Consider the following 20650-nt stretch of genomic DNA (forward strand, 5'->3'; position numbering starts at 1 on the left):
TGTATATAAAAATATTATATTATGTATGTAAAATTTCTATATTTACTTACAAAAATGTTTTAAAAAACTTTTTTCTTCTTTATATGGGTGATGTGAGCTTAAGATGCACAAGTGATTACTATTAAGTTCAGTATTATTATATGTAGATTCAATAGCTAACAACATTAATGACTGCCTACATTAGGGGTGTCAAAATTGTTTTTTAGTATTTAAGATAACTTCCAGCATTAAGTTAGCTGACATGGACCAAACTACAAACATTTACATGTTCATGTTTATGTCAAATAAAAAAGATTTGTTAAAAATTGCTTTTGAAGAATTCACAACCCCCGGAATAAGTAAAAATGTGGTCAGCAATAATTTGCCGACCTTAATCTTTTTGAGGTTGACAAGAATTATTTGATACAAAAATCTAACCATAAAACATAGAAATGAGGTCGGCAATTTTTTGCTGACCTCAAACACTTTCAGGTCGGCAGTTAGGTCGGCATTGCTGAATGACAACCCTAATTCGGCCCTGACCCTGAGCGCACAATTATGCATGCTCGGGGTCAGGGCTGAGAGAGCAATCTTGAAATTTGAAAATTGTAAAAGACTGTGTTTATAAAAGGCTTTCTATTTGTTATACGACTTTCATTTGTCAATGTTTGAAGTAGTATCTACAACAGTGCATTTATGCTACTTCAACAATTTAGATTTTTATACTTCCCAACTTCTTGTTTTTTATTTGCACCAGATTGCTATTTTTTTAAACTATTAATGGTAAAAAAAAATCGCAACCAAACAAAAATGCAAGTGCTTAATAAGTTCTTATAATAGTATTGAAGAATAAATTCGTGGCTAGAATTTTTTGCTTTTGTTGTTTTGATATGTATTTAAAACGCTGGTAACCTAATATTTACGATTAACGGTTTTTATATTTATTGATATTTTTTTAATAATTAATTTTTTTCGTAAATTATTTAATAATTATTAAATATATTTTTTTATAATTTCTTATTTAAATAACGTTTTTTTTATCGTCAAAAAATTAGTAGATTAAAACACAAGAATAATTTGAAATTCTTTTTCAAAACTATTAGTTGTAAGTTAAATAACAGATTTTCCCCTCAAGTGTTGTCAGCAGCCTTTTCTCTTTTTCATTTTCAAAACTGAATGCTGCTAATTCGTCAGTCATATCTTCATCAGCACTGTCTATTTCATAGTCGTCATCGAGAACTTGATTTGGAATACAAATTTTGCAGTATATTTCAATAATGTATGTAATTCCGTCAGTAATTTCAGTTCTAAAGCCTATTATCTCTTCAGCTATTTTATAAATGTTGACAACATTACTTTGTTTCCTTTTGGAATATTCTTGATTGCCGACATTCTAAACAGCAGAAATGTTTTTAATTAATTTAAGATAAATACTAGTTAATAAAAAACCTATACTATATACAATAATGAATTTAAAAAAATCTCCATTTTGAAAATTTATTTTTATTATAACGATGTGTGGAATATTATTAACAATAAATCAAATAAGTCTTACTTGACATTTTTACAAAATTAAAAATATTCAGAAGCTTTAACTTTCTTATAGTTATTTCCTAATTTTCTATTTCCATTTCATTTGCGCATTTTTATATTCACATTGTGTTTCCACGCACACTTGATTAAAATAGTTAACATTCCATTATTGAAATTAGCTGTAACGACTTCAAACTGTTTATTCATTAATTTAGTGCAAAATGGAAAAATGCTGACAAAACAGCAAAACAGAAACGTGCAGAAAGCGAGTGACATAATGCTTATATTTTATAAAAGTACTTCCTATAAGTATATAAGTATAAGGAAGACGGAGTTTTACTGTTAAATCAACAAGTTATATCATTACCTAAAAATTTTAATACAAATATTTTATAAAAAAACCATATAAAAGCTTATTATTCTTTCCGTCCCAAACTTTTGAACGAGCATGATTTTACACTCTTGTTATAAGCTGAGCAAGCCTTGTTTATTGCGCCTAGAAGGTTTAAAAATACAGTTTGCAGGCGTGTTTCACGAGCGCGGCAGGATCGCGCCCGCTTCATCACAAGCCCTGTATATATATATATATATATATATATATATATATATATATATATATATATATATATATATATATATATATATATATATATATATATATATATACATATATATATATATATATATATATATATATATTTCACCATCATTAGGTTTATCAGGAAGCTTCCTGATGAACCCTAAAACTGTTAACAGGAGCAATTTACAGCTCTCGCAAAAGTAAAATTTTTTCTCTCAAAATTACAATTTTCATTGTAACTTTAATGAAAAACACAAAGTCATTTTTATAAAAAAAAAAAATTATTTGGTTAAAAAGCTGTAATGCTTTTTTAAAGGCATGGTTGTTGCAAAAAAAATATTTTACGTCTAAAGAATTTTTTAACAGTGCAATAAATGATGCTTGTTATGTATTTATTATTGTAACATTAGCGTTACAAACATATGCTTGTAACAAGTTTAAAACCGACTTTTGTATTTAATGAGCAATTTTTTTTATTAAAAAACAAATAGTTTGTGAAAAAAACCAATAGCTCTTGTAAGGAGCAGTTTAGAGGAGCAGCTCGCATGGCTCGCCATGTTCATTTTAGGTGAGCTTTTCTCCGCTCTAGCGCTCATTTACTCCCGCAGAAGCCTGTATATTACTGATTGACTGAAACAAAAAAAAAGCTGAAACCGAAATTTTAGATACTCAAATTTGGTCCCGAAACTGAAATTGAATTTTTGGCAAATATTTTACCGAAATCGATACTGAAATTTTTGGCTAGTCATAATTTATTTTATTAGAAAAATTTATTTAAAAATCCAATTTTACATTATTATTTTTTTATACTCGTATTATGCTAAAATTAGTTACACGTGTATCCCAAATTGAGATTTATCACAAAAGTCAGCAATATAAGTTAATTGTGAAATTTAACAACTGGCAGATTTTCTCAGCAAAATGAGATTTTTTTGTATTTTGTGAAAGTTCTCAATATTTTTATGAAAATTTTCAAAATGTTTTGTGAAAATTCTAAAAAAAAACTGTTTTTCTAAATTAGGTAAATATCGGTTTTTGGTATGTTTTTCAACCAAAATTTTAGTTTTTACTGAATTTATAAAAAGTACCGAAACCGAAATTTCGGTATCGGTTCAAATTGAAATTTTGACCAAAAGCAATACCGAAACAGGTTTCGATCGATCACTACTGTTGTTTTTATATATGCATATATATATGTGTAGTGGTAGAGCGCTCACTATAAGCAAGAGGTTCCGAGTTTGATCCCCACCGTGTCCCTAGTAGTACCGTGCTCAACTGGTTTCTCCACGCAGCCGCCTTGTTTGTCAAGGTTCGTGCTTCGGAGTTATAGAGTTGGGAGAGGGTTATACCACAAATAACTAGCCTCCTCGTCTGTAGAGGTCTTCTTGGCCTTGAGGAGGTGAATTAACATATATATATATATATATATATATATATATATATATATATATATATATATATATATATATATATATATATATATATACACACATACATACATACAAACATACATACATACATACATACATACATACATACATACATACATACATACATACATACATACATACATACATACATACATTCATACATACGCTCTAGTAGATATATATATATATATTTAAAAGTATATCTAAATTTTATACTTATAACATTATACAATTTATAATAACTGATATCAAGTGTGACATTTTAAAATGATTTATGTTTTTTCTGCTGAATTTGAAGCTTCAGGATTTTAAATGTCCAACAACATCTAGAGTATTACTAAAATATTAGTAAAAATAATCCTATGGTTAAATGTTGACATATTTTTATTATATCATCTCATATCTATTATCAATATTTGTTTTAAGCTGTTAAAAATATTTTATTTCTTTGAAAATGTTATTTAAGATATATTGTAATGTTTATTAAAGTGTTTAAATAATTTGTTAGGTGCCAACTCACAGTTAGTTGGTAAAATGTGAACTTCGAACTGTGAACTTCGAACTGTGAACTTTTTTGTGAATTAAAACACTGTATTTTAGGATCTACACACTTACATATTTGACATAAAATAATTTTAATTTTAGTTCCGGGTTGCATCTGCTGTTTAACATAAAGAACAAAAAGCAAACACTTATTGAAGTTTCATATCAACAGGATAAAATACGGTATTGTTATTTTTTAGCAGAGGAAACAGATAAATGTAAAGATTTAGAAGTTGAAAAGGATAAATGGGTACATTTGTTGATCGAGCAATGGAAAGCATCAGACACATTTTACAACACTATTAAAGTAAACTCTGGTATTCAGCAGTATATAACTGAGAGAACACGTGACAGATCCATTACAAATAATTTTAATATACAGGACCCAAAAATTAATGATGTGTTAGTTACTTATAATGTTTTGAATGCAGATATCAAAAGTTTTGTAATCTTCAATCCAGGTATTATTATATACTATTATTAGACATAATTCCTCATGCAATTTGTTATTTATTATCCATGTATTATGCTGATTTTATGTATTGAATTAATTAAAGTCAGCAATTTTTTTAGATTTAACTTTTAGTCTAACTACTGACTCATTAGTCTTCTTTCTATCATAAGCAAAGTTTTTGAATCTTTAATTAACAAACATTAAATCTCTCATCTTGAATCTAATAACTTAATTTCTGAACATCGATATGGATTTCAATCTTCTTGTTCTACTGCTGGCTATTGTTCTACTCTTGACATTTCTAAAGCCTTTGATAAAGTTTGGTATACTGGTCATCTCCATAAGCTTTCTTTTTACGGTGTATCAGGTAACATCTCCAAGGTTATTAAATTCTTCCTTGTCCATTGTAGTATAAATATTGCCCTTGATGAACAGCACTGTAACATTTCCTGTAACTTCAAGGGTTCATCAAGGTTCCAGTCTTGGTCCTATACTTTTTTTATTTACATAGAAGATGTCCCAGAAATTCTCACATAAAAGTGGCATTGTTCACTAATGATACTACAATTTATTTTTGTCTTGATAAGAAGCCAACATTCTCTAATTGTTTGGAAAGAGTATTCAAGCTTGAAAAGCATCTCAGATAAAATTAAATATTTTTTTAACTAATAATTATTGCAACAATCTAGATCTTCTTTTTATTATTTATGAACTGTGAAGAACTTGATGAGTCATCTACCCTGAGTCTTCCAGGATTAAATCTTACTTCCGATCTTACTTAAACAATATCAAATCTCAAAACAAAAGATGCAAAAACCTTAGCATCTGCTAAGGTTGCATCTCTTTATTGAGCTCACCACTGATTAGATTGTATAGACATATCTTGACACATGACTAAACTTGTTTACAAATTTTCTACATGCTTTTCATAGGTTTTTATCCCATAGTTTATTTATTTCAACATACAACTGCTTTCTAGTAATTCTGTGATAAGATATAATAAGAAGTATTGTTATGTTATATAATTCTTGGTCTTGTTTTTTGTATATATATACATAAATATATATATAAATATATATATAAATATATATATATATATATATATATATATATATATATATATATATATATATATATATATATATATATATATATATATATATAAACATACATAAATATATATATATAAACATACATAAATATATATATAAACATACATAAATATATATAGATAAACATACATAAATATATATATAAACATACATAAATATATATATATAAACATACATATATATATATATATATATATATATATATATATATATATATATATATATATATATATATATGTATATATATATATATATATAGAGAGAGATATATATATATAGAGATATATGTATATATATGTATATATATATATATATATATATATATATATATATATATATATATATATATATATATATATATATGTATATATATATATATATATGTATATATATATAGATATGTATATATATATATATATATATATATATATATATATATATATATATATATATATATATATATATATATATATAGAGAGAGAGAGAGAGAGAGAGAGAGAGAGAGATAGAGAGAGAGAGAGAGAAAGAATATCTATATATATGTATATATATATAGATATGTATATATATATATATATATATATATAGAGAGAGAGAGAGAGAGAGAGAGATTTATTTAAGTTTTACATAATTGAAAATTCAGAAATAAAAAAACTATTTAAAAACGACTAAAACGTGAAATAAAAACTTATAAATAAAGTCCGCTATGATAATCAGTCCTGTGTTAAAGTTTTTTTTTGTATTTTTTTGTATATAACCTCAGTCGCCCGCCAATGTTTTAAATGCCATACTCAAAAAAAGACTCCAATCCTATATTTGAAAAAAAGTTTGCCTTCCTAATAAATTAAAATAAAAAGAAACACGACCCTTCCATGTTGTTATTAAATACAAACTTTTAATTTAAATTGTAAACAAAATTTTTAAAAAAGCAAAAAATAAAATAGTTAAAATAAAGCCTTTTTTTTTTTTTTTTTAACTTTTAAGAAAATGTTAACAGTTAAAAGAGAAGTTGGTGTTTTTCTGTCAAGTCTCTGGTTTAAAGTTTTGTGTCCATCTGATCCTGACATAAATAAGCTTTAGGTCGGCAATTTTTTTTTCTAGTTCTGATTTATATATTTAAATACATATATATATATATATATATATATATATATATATATATATATATATATATATATATATATATATATATATATATATGTATATATGTATATATGTATGTATGTATGTATATTAAATATACATTCTTCTGTGTTTGAAATTTAACGCCAACGCACAAAGAAGCATCATTTCTAGGTTGGTGAGCTCGATTCTTTTTTTGCTATTTAAATTAAAATAAAAACTGCAAAAAGAATGTATTAAATAAATACCAGATGAAATAATTTTAAAAAAAACCTGGCAAAATGTGGTTTTATTTAAATTTAAGATAAAGTAACTAAAAATAAAACCGGCTAAAAAATGAAAAATGGAAAATATTTTGAATAAAATAATTACATTTAGTTTTTATTTAAGTTCTAATTAAAATAATTCATTCACAAAGTTGTTTTCACGATTTTTCATTACAGTATTTGAACAAAAACAATTTGCTTCATTTTTAAAAAACTCTTATTTTTTCGGCAAGCCTTTTTTATGCACTCACCAAAGTTTTTGCAAGCATGTGGTCAAGCCCAAAAAAGTTTTAGCACAAAAATGTTGGCTAAGCAGAGAAGACTGAATATATACATAATATCATATTTTTATGTACTAAAGGTGTTGTGATTAATCATTTTGAGAAATTTTTGATTAACAATTAATTGGTTTAAAAAAAAACGATTAATCAATTATTAATGGATTAGTTTATGAAAAATAAAGTTTCTCTTTAATTACACAAGAAATAGTATTATTTGAGTTTTTTTTAATATAAATTAATTTTGTTTTAAAGTAATAAAACACTCCACTGTAATAAGAATGGTTATAATATTATAATGGTTAAAAGAGGCAAAGAATTTTAATTTATATAGTTATTGAAAACATAATAAGTTTAAAACTAATTCGTAATACATTAGTGAAAAACGTTTCAGAAGTTCAAATATAAGTTTTATAAGAAATTTTTAATATAAGTAAATTTAAATAATGTTTATTTCGTGTCCATTTTGTTTCTGTAAAAGATATGAGCGAAGAAAGCATAACGAATCAATAGTTTCATCATTTAAGGATGTTCTCAATTTAGTTACAAAAAGCCCTGCTGCGCTAAAACATCTTTCAGCTTTGACCGACGATGGTGGAATAGTTAACAAAGCATTGTACATTTGTTCAAATAAATGACTTCCACTTCTTTTGTTAATTTTTTCAAAAATGCTTATCTCTTTTTTAATAGATGAAACGTTATTTTGAAAATTTACCACAGTTGAAACATTGGTGTTTTTCTTTGACAGAATGCAATTCAATTCTTCTTTTTTTGTTATATTTCAGTACATTTATGTGTAGCCTCATCTTTTCGATTTAAACTATTTTCATTAACATTCTGATCAATGAGAAATAAACGATGAACAATTTCTTTAATTGTTAGAGCAATTTCGTTTCTTGTTGGCATTTTTTTGTGTAAGTGCTTTTAGGTAAGTGTTGCGATCATCTAAATATTCTAACAAGCCTTCTACATTAATAATTCTACATTCAAATATTCTTTTACTTACTGCTTCATAGAATTTCATACCAGTTTCACTTGATTGAGTTTTCGATTTAGAAAGTAAAAATTCAAATATTTTTAAAGCATCAAATATATTGCAATCTCGCCTTCCCAATGCAAGTGAACTTACCTCAATGATTTCTAATGATTCTACAATTTCCTCAACCTGCTTAGTTTCACAATTTGTTGGATATAAATGAATAACTGACAAATTTATTGGTATTGATTTTATGATTTCTTTCAACTCCAAGAACCGCTTTAACATTGCCAACATTGAGTTCCAGCGTGTACGTACATCAATTATCATCACTTTTTCCTTTCCTAGTTTTTCTTGACACTCTCTTTGCAGGAAATCATTTTTTACAGGTCATTTTCTAAAAAAAGGAGCAATTTTTCTAATTTTATTTATTGCTGATAAAAAATCTTGAACAAATTCAATTTCATAATTGGCAGGAGCTACTTCAACCCAACTTTGTCCTTCGCTTTTTTCAAAATTTTCCTCATCATCATCACATTCGTCACTTATTGAAGAGTTATCAAGTTCTGTTTCAAAATATTCGTCATCAGGTTCTACTAAATTAGTATGATTAGCATATAAAACATCTACCACAGCCAAATGTATGCCATGGCTATGACAAATTTAATGATAAATACCCATCAATCGTCCTATTTTTTTCATTACAGACGAACCATCAGTTATAACACCGATTATGTGGTTTTTGAGCTGCAAACCGAACTCGCCTAGTTTTTTAATAACAATCTCAACTGCCTTGGTAGCTGGTATTGCATCTTTTACTCTTATCTAGCATTGTGTCTTTTACTTTATCATACCAATACTAATCACATTTCCGTTTTTCATATGGATATTCATACACATATAACGTCTATTTTTTTTGGTGCTCCACTTGTCTAATGATAATGGAAATCTCTCATCATCTTCTATTCTTTTTTTTAAATCGCTTTTTAATTTTTCTCTAATCTGGTCAGCATACTCAAGTGTAATACTTTTAATTCCTTGTCTTGTTGATGGCATTTTTAAGCTTTGAGCCTTCCATCCTTTGATAATTTCTTCACTATTTGCTAAAGTTGAAAACGATATTTTATCTAAAGATGTTAACTTTGCAAGAATTAACCCAGAACAAGAATTTTGTTTTTGAAAATAGGATGAAACTATCTTTTGAGAATTACTTTGTGCAACTAATGAGTTTCCTGAAGCAGGCTCTAATAGAAGGTCGTGTTTGTGTTGCATGTGGTACATTAAGGATGTAGTTGATAAATGTGATTTAAATTTGGTGTCACAATGCTTGCATTTTAAAGTTCGTGAATTGTTTATATTTTCTAATAAATGAACCCAGACCTTAGACTTTCTTTTTTTTGGCTGTACCCATATATCATTGCTGTTGCATATATTGTGTGATAAATCCTAAAATTATAATATAACTTATAAAATTTTTTGCAGGTACACTATAATTCAAAATAGAACACACATTCCTACGAAATACATTCAAAAAGATTATTATCAACATACCATTATGAAGTAAAACATGAGGATTAAAGTTTTTTTAAAAGTAATAAATGTAAATATTCAAGATGTTCTTGGAAATTATGGCTTATTTAGTTAGTTCCGTGGTTTAACATGAAACAATTACTAAATCCAGTGTCGACAATCTGGTGTATAAAGACGGAAAAACTCTAAAGTGCTATTTTTTATATAAAACCTAATCCTAATATAAAATGTCGATTAATCGTTCTAATTTTTTGAATAATTGATTAATTAATCAAATTAAAAAAAAAACGATTAATCGATAACAGCCCTATTATGTACTACTTATTTACTTTTATATAATATACTATACAATTGTTATTACATATTATTGTCTTATATACTCACCATAGCTACAGATAATTCATGTCTAAAACAGGAAATACTAAAATAAACTGAAATTAGTTCAAAATCAAAACAGACATTTCTGCAAAGATTTTACTAAAACTAAAACCAAAATTTTGACTAAACAAAAATAAAAATCTTAAATTCCAATTTTACATTTTTTGTTTATTCTTTTTTGACGACTTCTTTCCATCTTATATAATAATAATAGGGTTATTCCATATCAAATCACCTAAAGGCTCCCAGGGTACCACCTCAGATTTGCTTTAAATTTTGACCACACACATCTTATAAAAAAAGTACAATCCAGAAAATTTCAGCTTGATTGACCAATTTGTTAAAAAGTTATGATGGAATTAAAAATGACCAAAATCCGAAAAATTTGTGTATCAGGAGCTTACAGCAGTTTTTTTCGATTTTTGACAAACCATAACTTTTTAAATAAAGATGGTGATCACCTGAAATTCTGTAGGGTAATAGTTTTTCGCCCAAATAATCCATTATTGCAGTTGTTTTTGACTGATTTTTTACAGTTTTTGAGTTATTGTACCTTAAAGTTGCTAAATATTGCAACACTATAAATATTTTTTCGAACTTTAACATGTTACAGTTTAATACTTACTTACAGAAAATGGATTTTTTTATTACCTTTGTGTACTTAGGGTCACCACTTGTTAGAATAATCAAAATTATGCATTAAAAATTAATTTAGCACATGCAGCAGCCTATTAAAAAATCACTTTTTTTTTAAAGTATGATAAATTACATTGACTTTGCTGGCATAGAAAGTAGCGTAAACAGTTGAAATAAATTATGACTTTTTAATGTTGAGGTTCTATATATAGACAATCACCATAAAAAATTAGACCTATAAAAAAACCATAAAAAAAGACCTATACTCTATCTTATGACATGATTGTAGCCTTTTGAGAGTGATGATATTTTCAAAAGGAGAACAAAAAAATACCACTTACCACATACAAAATTTATACCTCAAATTTTATACAAACTATACTGTAAAAAAGTGCATTCCAAGAGTAAGATATCAATTAAAAGAAAAAGTATGCATACATGAAACTAATTAGCTTATCTCTGATTTATATAACTCATAATACTGTCATAGTCATTACTAGCAAGAATATAGTTACGAGCACTTATACTTTTAATCAATAAAACACTTATTTGACATATTATCTTGTCAAATGGAACCCAACACTGAGTTGAACGTGCATCGATTGTCCATTTTAAATTTAATTTGTTTCTTTGCATAAACTTCACATTAACGTCTTGGTTTTCATTTCAAATATCAACCACAAGCCCTATGTACCATTCTTCATCGTAAAAGCATGCAATAAATTTACCGGTTAAAAATTTGAAGGATTTTTTAAAATCAAATTAACATCATTTAACACATGAGTATCATAGACAGTATCACTAGAGATTCTTCATAAAAACAATTTCTCTCCATCTGGTACAAAACAGTGATAGCTTCTTGTTCCTGGAACTGTGCGCATCCCTTCATATTGTTTCTGAAGGTTAAAAGTTGTTTCATGGTTATTGATCTCATCACTTGAAAGATAAAATATGTTAACACCTTTGATGTTTTTTTGAGCCCATGTAAACCGATCTTGTGGTGTGAGAATCTGATTGGTAATTGCTGCTCATAGACTAGCTTTTGCTGCTTCTCTTTTTATAGTAACTCTTATTCCATCACATGGACTTTTGCCATGTGACGTAGCAAAAAAGTGATGCTCAGCATTTATTTGGTGATCTACTATGTGATAAATTAAGATTATTAGACATTTATAGTTTTTATACTGTGATGCAGCACCATCACTGAAGTATTTAACTTTATTCACTGTGGATAGTTTGATTTTGACCATAGGGAGCAACTTTGTGAGAAAACAATGGACTGCTGATTGGTCATGACAAAGATGGTCAGAAATTAAACAATAGCATTCACATTTAAGGTGACCTTTTTCATTTTTGCAATAAACAGTAAATGGGTGAAAGTTAGCTTGATCGGCTTGCCAGTAAAACCCTTATATAGCATCTTGTACAAGAAAACTATAGTTTTCTGCAAAATCCATCAGAATAATGCAGGTATATTGGTCTAATATTTGTTTTGCCTCTGATAAGTAGGAAGACTGTGCTTCTTTGATAAAGTGGTGGTGACAAAGGTCATACAAAGTTTCACTTAAAGTTTCAATAAATTCACTAATGCTTGTTTGGACTGTTATAAGTGCTGTTCAGTCAGTTGACACCCATTGTTTATATGTTATCTGATCATCAAAATCAAAATCATTCTTTTCAAACACATTTTTTAAGTAAGTCTTCAAATTTATTTTACCAGGGCAGTTGGAACATAGATGAAACATGCAGTTTCGACTATCTTTATTACAAACACATACTTTCATTAAATCTTTGTAATATAATAAATGGCTGTTAGGAAGAGCAGAGCACATCAACTTAGCATTTTGATGGTAAGAATATACACAAACTGAGTGGCTTCCACTACTATCAACAGTAAGGCACCACTTTGGCCTTAGTTCACAGAACTTGCTGAATCCAACTTTGTGTTCAGGGCGTAGCTTCTTAAATTCCAGATCAAGTTTTAAATGAACTAATATTAAGCGTTTTTGTTTATGAACTTTAACATTATTTATACGCACAGAAACAAAGTCTTTTTTTCCTGGACATTGTCCAGTGTATTCGTCAGATTCATATATTTCAATGACTCTCTGCTTAACAATATCCTCCAAAGGATGTCTTTTTTTAGCCTCACATTTAGCAAGTATTCCCATTTCATTTTTCAGCTTTCTGGCTTTCTTAACAAGATGGTCTGAAACTGAAAATGCATTGCAAGTTTTTTTAATTGACCAACTATCAGGAGTTAATGTTAGTAACTGAACTTTTTCTTCATTTAAACTGATTTTTACTTTTTCCTTTATTGCATCTAAAATTTTGTCTAAATCATTACAGTTAATGCACTTTTGCTTTTTCTCAGATATTATTTCTTTTGGGTCTATATCCAATGCAGATGCTACTAGGTTTGTCATACTTGTTTCCAGTTTTTTAACTTTTTGCTTTCCATATTCTAATTTGTCACATTTACTTACATTTTTTAGAGGAGATATTTCCAGTAAAGAAGCACTCTTATTTAAAACTGTCTTATTTAGGTTTGAAGAACTAAACTCCTCATCATCAACATCTTAGTCTTCACCTTCTTGACTAAATATTTCTGTAATTTGTTCAAGTTTGAATTCATTCAAACAGCTAGTGCAAAGTTTTTGACCAGGTTTGATCTTAAGTTGACTTGCTGTTAAAATATCGACTTTACACAATTAATAATTTTTTTCTTGTGGACTTTAAACGGATCACAGCAGTATTTTTGAAGCGCTTCATATCTAGAAATATAGGCTTTTTCATAGTGAAAACATTAAGGGGTAAACAGATTCTATCTGTTGACCAGCCTCGCACCCCTTCTTCATCTATTAGGCTGGCGCAGATGTATTTTTAATACATTGTTTCCAGTTTAGGATGTTGAATGCTGGATCTTCTTGACTCAATGCATGGGTTTGCTTGTGTCACTGTTTTTATGACTAGGCAACTCATTCTATTATCTCCTAATGAGGGTACAGCTCTAAAACTCAGTTTTATGGTTCTAAGGCCGGCTGGTAGTCAGGTTTCCCGAACTCTGTGGTAGCTCTCAGAGAGGCTGATTCCATCAACAGCTGAAAAATATCAAAGTATTAACAGTGCCATGTTGCGCATGGATGGTGTCCCTGTTTGTACTTTTGGTGTGCATTGCGGAGGCCACATTTGGAGCCCTTTGTTACGGCTTAGGGTTTATTAGTAGTAATGAGGCAATTGCTTGGGCTATTAAACGGTGTTCTGAGTACTATCTATGCTTTGATTCAAGTTCTTCCATCTAATTTAAAAATGAATAAAGTACTAAAAACTATAAAACACAAAAAACCATCATCATCACCAAGTTCTCTAAACCTATCATTCACTAATATTCGTGGTCTTCGAAGTAACTTTTCTTCTGTTGAGTCTTATCTCTTGCAAAGTTCACCAGACCTACTTGCTCTTTGTGAGACTAATTTGAGTTCGGCTGTCTCATCTTGTGATCTTAGTGTTGATGGTTATCTTCCTCTGATTCGTAAAGACTCCAATAGTCACATGCTTGGCCTGGGCATTTACATTCGTATTAATTCACCTGTTTGTCGTGAAACTAGGTTTGAATCCACAGACTATTCTTTCATGTGCTTTCGTTTAGCACCACTTCACTCTATCGCCTTTCTCTTTGTTCTATATCGATCTCCTTCATCTCAAGACTGTACACTTTTTGATGTTATTTCTGATCATATTGACCAAGCCCTCTCTCTTTATCCATCAGCTAATATAGTTGTTGTCGGTGACTTTAATGCTCACCACTCTGAATGGCTTGGCTCTAGTGTCAGTGACTCTGCAGGCATTAAAGCCCACAACTTTTGCCTTTCTCAATCCCTAACTCAAATAGTCAACTTTCCAACTCGCTTTCCTGACAACCCGAATCATTTACCTTCTCTACTCGACTTATGTCTTGTTTCTGATCCTAGTCAGTGCTCAGTTTCTCCACATTCACCCTTAGGTGCTTCTGATCACAGTTTGATCTCTTTAAAACTGATATCTCATTCTTCTTCATCACCTGAATACCCCTACTATCGAACCTCTTACAACTACAGTAAAGCTGACTGGGATTCTTTCCGTGATTTTCTTCGTGATGGCCCTTGGGTAGAAATCTTTCAACTTCCTGTCAACAAATGTGCTTCTTATATAACTTCGTGGATTCAGGCTGGCATGGAATCTTTTATTCCCTCTCGACGATTCCAGGTCAAGCCTCACTCTCCTTCATGGTTTTCCTCACACTGTGCTGCTGCGATTGCCAATCGAAACCGTTACTTCCATATTTATCAGCAAAACAATTCTCCAGAAAACAGACGTCTGTTCATTACTGCTAGAAACAACTGTAAAAAGGTTTTGTCTAACGCCAAAACCCGCTATTCTCAGGTCATGAAATCTCGTATCTCATCTCAAAAATTAGGCTCTCGTGACTTCTGGAGAATCTTTAATAATATCAATAATAAGGGCAAATCTATAATTCCACCTCTCTTGTATGGTTCAGACTTTGTCACCTCACCTAAAGACAAAGCCGAACTGTTTGCTAAAAACTTTTCATCAATATCATCTCTTGATTCCACTAATTGCGTTCTACCTGATATTGCCAACAAACAGGTTGATTCATTGCTTGACATTCATATCACTTCAGCATCTGTATCTAAAGTGATTTCCTGTCTAGACTCTTCTACAGCTTGTGGCCCAGACAACATACCTGTTATTGTCTTGCAGAAGTGTTCTCCAGAGCTGTCATCTATACTCTCAAAACTATTCAACAAGTGCTTATCAGAGTCTTGTTTTCCAGCCTGCTGGAAAGCCGCATCTGTTATCCCTATCTTCAAAAATTCTGGGGAGCGATCTGATTCGTCTAACTACCGTCCCATAAGTCTTCTTCCTATCATAAGCAAGGTTTTTGAATCTTTAATTAACAAACACTTAATTTCTCATCTTGAATCTAATAACTTACTTTCTGACCATCAATATGGATTTCGATCTTCTCGTTCTACAGCTGATTTGCAAACAGTAATAACTGACAGGTTTTATCGTGCGTTAGATGAAGGTGGAGAGGTTAAGGCCATCGCTCTTGACATTTCAAAAGCGTTTGATAAAGTTTGGCATGCTGGTCTTCTCCATAAGCTTTCTTCTTATGGTGTATCCGGCAACATCTTTAAGATCATTGAATCCTTCCTTTCCAATCCTAGCATAAAAGTTGTCCTCGATGGACAACCTTCTTCTTCTTATTCTGTAACTTCAGGGGTTCCTCAAGGTTCTATCCTTGGCCCTATACTCTTTTTAATTTACATTAACGATCTTCCAGATATTCTCACATCTAAGGTGGCATTGTTTGCTGATGATACTACCATTTATTCTTGTCGTGATAAGAAACCAACACCCTATGATTGCCTGGAGGGGGCATTTGAGCTTGAAAAGGATCTCACTTATGCTACAGCATGGGGCTCACAGTGGCTGGTGAACTTTAATTCAGATAAAACCCAATTTTTTTCAGCCAATCGTTATCGCAATAATTTAGATCTTCCTATATTTATGAACGGTGATGTACTCGATGAGTCACCTACTCTTCATCTTCTAGGATTAACTCTTACTTCCAATCTTTCTTGGAAACCATATATCAAATCGGTTGCAAAATTAGCATCTGCTAAGGTTGCATCTCTTTATCGAGCTCGCCACTTTCTTACTCTGGATTCTATTCTCTACCTCTATAAATCTCAAATCCGGCCTTGTATGGAATACTGTTGCCATATCTGGGGCGGATCTTCTAATGATGCCCTTTCTCTTTTAGACAAGGTGCAAAAACGCATTGTAAACATAGTTGGACCTGCTCTTGCAGCCAACCTTCAACCATTATCACATCGTCGTAATGTTGCTTCTCTTTCTCTTTTCTACAAATACTATAATGGGCACTGCTCGAAAGAGCTAGCGTCTCTTGTGCCATCTACTAAAATTCATTCTCGTGTTACTCGTCATTCAATTAAGTGTCATCGTTTTTCTGTGACTGTTCCTAAGTGTTCCAAAAACGCTTATTCGTCTAGTTTTTTTCCTCGAACATCAGCTCTTTGGAATTCGCTTCCTTCATCTTGCTTTCCTGATTCATATAATTTGCAATCTTTTAAATCGTCCGTCAATCGTTATCTTGCTCTACAATCTTCATCTTTTCTCTTACAGTAACTTCCAACTTTAATTAGTGGCTGCTTGCAGCCTTGTTGGAAGCGAAGATGTTTAAAAAAAAAAAAAAAAAAAAAAAAACATATCTCCTCATTTAGTTTAAAAGTATGTCCAATTCTTTGAATTAAAATTTCAACATCTGTGTTCACAATATCTTTTAGCTTTCTCTGTCATTTTTTACTATTTTTTTATTTTTATTACTAATCTAAAAAGTTTAAAAAAGACATAAACATATTAAATCTCAAAGAAACTAACAAATATCAGACACTGATTATGTCATTATTATTAGTACAAATTAAGACATTATGTCATTAAAAAGAAAACTGAATATATTCATTCGCAGATAAATAAAAAATATGCTACTGTCATCCCTATGACCAATTATTAGACTACGATCTAAGGCTAGCTCATAGTCTAATAACATTCTCCTTTTGAAAATATCATCACTCTCAAAAGGCTACAATCATGTCATAAGATAGAGTATAGGTCTTTAAATTTTTTATGGTGATTGTCTATATATAGAACCTCAACATTAAAAAGTCATAATTTATTTCAACTGTTTACGCTACTTTCTATGCCAGCAAAGTCAATGTAATTTATCATACTTTAAAAAAAAAGTGATTTTTTAATAAGCTGCTGCATTGCTAAATTAATTTTTAATGCATAATTTTGATTATTCTAACAAGTGGTGACCCTAAGTACACAAAGGTAATAAAAAAATCCATTTTCTGTAAGTAAGTATTAAACTGTAACATGTTAAAGTTCGAAAAAATATTTATAGTGTTGCAATATTTAGCAACTTTAAGGTACAATAACTCAAAAACTGTAAAAAATCAGTCAAAAACAACTGCAATAATGGATTATTTGGGCGAAAAACTATTACCCTACAGAATTTCAGGTGATCACCATCTTTATTTAAAAAGTTATGGTTTGTCAAAAATCGAAAAAAACTGCTGTAAGCTCCTGATACACAAATTTTTCGGATTTTGGTCATTTTTAATTCCATCATAACTTTTTAACAAATTGGTCAATCAAGCTGAAATTTTCTGGATTGTATTTTTTTTATAAGATGTGTGTGGTCAAAATTTAAAGCAAATCTGAGATGGTACCCTGGAGATTTTTCAAAAAACTAGGTGATTTGATATGGAATAACCCAATAAATTAATAGTCATAATTAAATAATAAGAAAAATCATAGAAAACTCATAGAAAAATAACTAAAGGTACATCTATAAAATTTTAGCCTTGTTCACTTTCTATTTAAACTATTTCAACCAAATTTGTTTTTTTAAACAAAATATTATCAGTGCAAGATTCAAAATGTTATGTGCAATGCAATTATTTAATTATTTACAGTTTTGATATTTTTTAGACTTTTTTACTTACTAAAAAGTTAAGTAATTTGTTAAAAATTTCATTTTTTTTAAATTTTTTTTTGACATCTTGACTTCCAACAAGTCTGCAAGCAACAACTAATAGAGTTGGAAATTACTGGAAAAGTAAAGATTTTATAAAGAGTTTATAAAGCAAGATAACGATTAACAGACGACTCAAAAGATTGCAAATTATATGAATCAGGAAAACAAGATTAATTGGAGCAAATTCCAAAAAACTGATGTTCGAGGAAAAAAAACTAGACGAATAAGACAGCGCTCAAATTAACGCAAAAAAATTTAAACAAAAAAAAAAAATTTAATTTATTTTTTTGTAATAGGGGCGGGGGGGGGGGGGAAAGGGGTTACCTTAGTATAAAATTGTATTTTTTGGACGTAATTGTTATTTTTCAACATATTATTTCTCATATTTAAACAATATTTTATAATTTAAATTAGTTTAAGTTACTGTTATAATTTACAGCGTAAGTTACCATTTACCATTAGCATAAGTTACTGTTATAATTTAAAGTTTAAGTTGCAGTTATAGTGTAATGAGCAAGTAATAATACTATTATTTAATACTATTACTTATTTATATTTATAAATATTTCTTTTAGTAATTGTTTTTACTTAACATGATACTTTAAAAAGTGAAAGTAAAAAAATTAAAACTAAAAAGCAAATATTGGAATATTTAAGCCACCTTAATTAGTCATAGAAAACTGTTTATTATGTTCATGATGACGATAAAACGTTATTTTTAAAGAGTAAAAAGCTATAAAAAAATAATAAAACAAATCTTTTTTGTCTTGTTTGTTTTATAAACAAAAGTTGTTTTAAAAATATAAAGAGCTTGTGCTAATGTAAAACAACTTTGCGACGCTGTTTTGTGCTGTTTTATACAATTTACAACCATAATAACATAAAACACATTTAAAATTAAACGAAGCAAATAAACAGAATTGTTCTAATAAATAAATTAAAACATCATCATAAAACTTCATATTTGCAAAAAAACATGTCTATAGACCATACGAGTCTATAATCTATAGACCAAACAAGTAAGATCAAAGCAAAAAAACATTAGATACCACGTTTTTTAAAATTTGTTTCATGTTTAGCGTACAATTAAAAAATTTAAGTTTAATTAAGTTTTTCATTCAAACGGTTTTTAAATTGATGTTTTCATTCAATTTTTTTATTCAAATTGTTTTCCAACAAAAAGTGAAACAAAAAAATTTGGTTTAATAAAATCAAATTACATTAAACGTAAGAATATGCTTTATTATTTTTTTAGAAAAAATTTTTTTGAACAGAAGTTTATTTATTAATTATTTATTAGAAATTTATTAATTTTAATTTAAATTTTTATTTATTTAATTTAAATTTGGTTTAATGTTTGCAATAGAATGTTTCTACTTTTAAAACTATTTTCAAGAAACAAAATATAATTAACTATTCAATACATTAACAAAATTTAAAATTTACGAAAAAAAAAGCTTTCTTCCTCATTCTCCCTTGTTTCTTTAAATTCTTTTAAAATTTTACAAACTTTTTTTCAATTTCAAATTTCAATTGCAAAATTATTTGAATAAGATTTCCTTTGTTCAAATAGATTTCTTTTTAAATAAAGTTCCTAAAAACAACTTGCGTATTTTTAGAAAATGTTTAATCTTGGTATCGCTTTTTATAAAGCAAAAATGTAAAAAAATGATATCATGTTTTTCATATTCTATTCGACAGTTTTTGTTAAAATAATTTTTAGTTAGAAGCTTATATGATGTGTTAACAACATATAAGATATAAATATATTTATTTAAATCAAACTAGATATTTATTTAAATCAAACTAAATATTTATTTAAATCAAACTAAATATTTATTTAAATCAAACTAAATATTTATTTAAATCAAACTAAATATAACTTTAAAAGGTTCAAAGTTGTTAAAGCAAAAAAGTTGCTGCTTTCTATTACCATTGATTAACTAATAGAAAATGTTTAAAAAAAACAACAAGTTAATATATATTTTATTATACTTAAAGAAGTAAAATTAATAATATTAATTTGTTGATAAAATAGTAATTTAAATTATTATTAATAAGTTAATTTGGTGCAATGTTTTAAAAGATAAAAATCAGGCTGTTTTGTTAAAAAAAAAGAAATGAAGAAAAAATTCTCTTTAAAATCTTTTTTCCTTTTCAGCTTTTTGCTTCAACAACCTTTTAAAATTTTATTGACTTCCAC

General features: G+C 28.4%; 1 protein-coding gene across 2 annotated transcripts in view; it reads left to right on the forward strand.

The window, feature by feature from the left end:
- Positions 1-20650, forward strand: part of LOC100201811 (uncharacterized) — a 104905-nt gene that overhangs the window by 65811 nt on the left and 18444 nt on the right. For both annotated transcript variants that reach the window (XM_065820204.1, XM_065820205.1), the window contains one exon: positions 4168-4526. In XM_065820204.1, coding sequence (XP_065676276.1) covers positions 4168-4526 — 359 coding nt within the window. The remainder of the gene's footprint in view (positions 1-4167; positions 4527-20650) is intronic.

This window comes from Hydra vulgaris, chromosome 15, assembly GCF_038396675.1.
Source record: "Hydra vulgaris chromosome 15, alternate assembly HydraT2T_AEP".
Classification (NCBI taxonomy): domain Eukaryota; kingdom Metazoa; phylum Cnidaria; class Hydrozoa; order Anthoathecata; family Hydridae; genus Hydra; species Hydra vulgaris.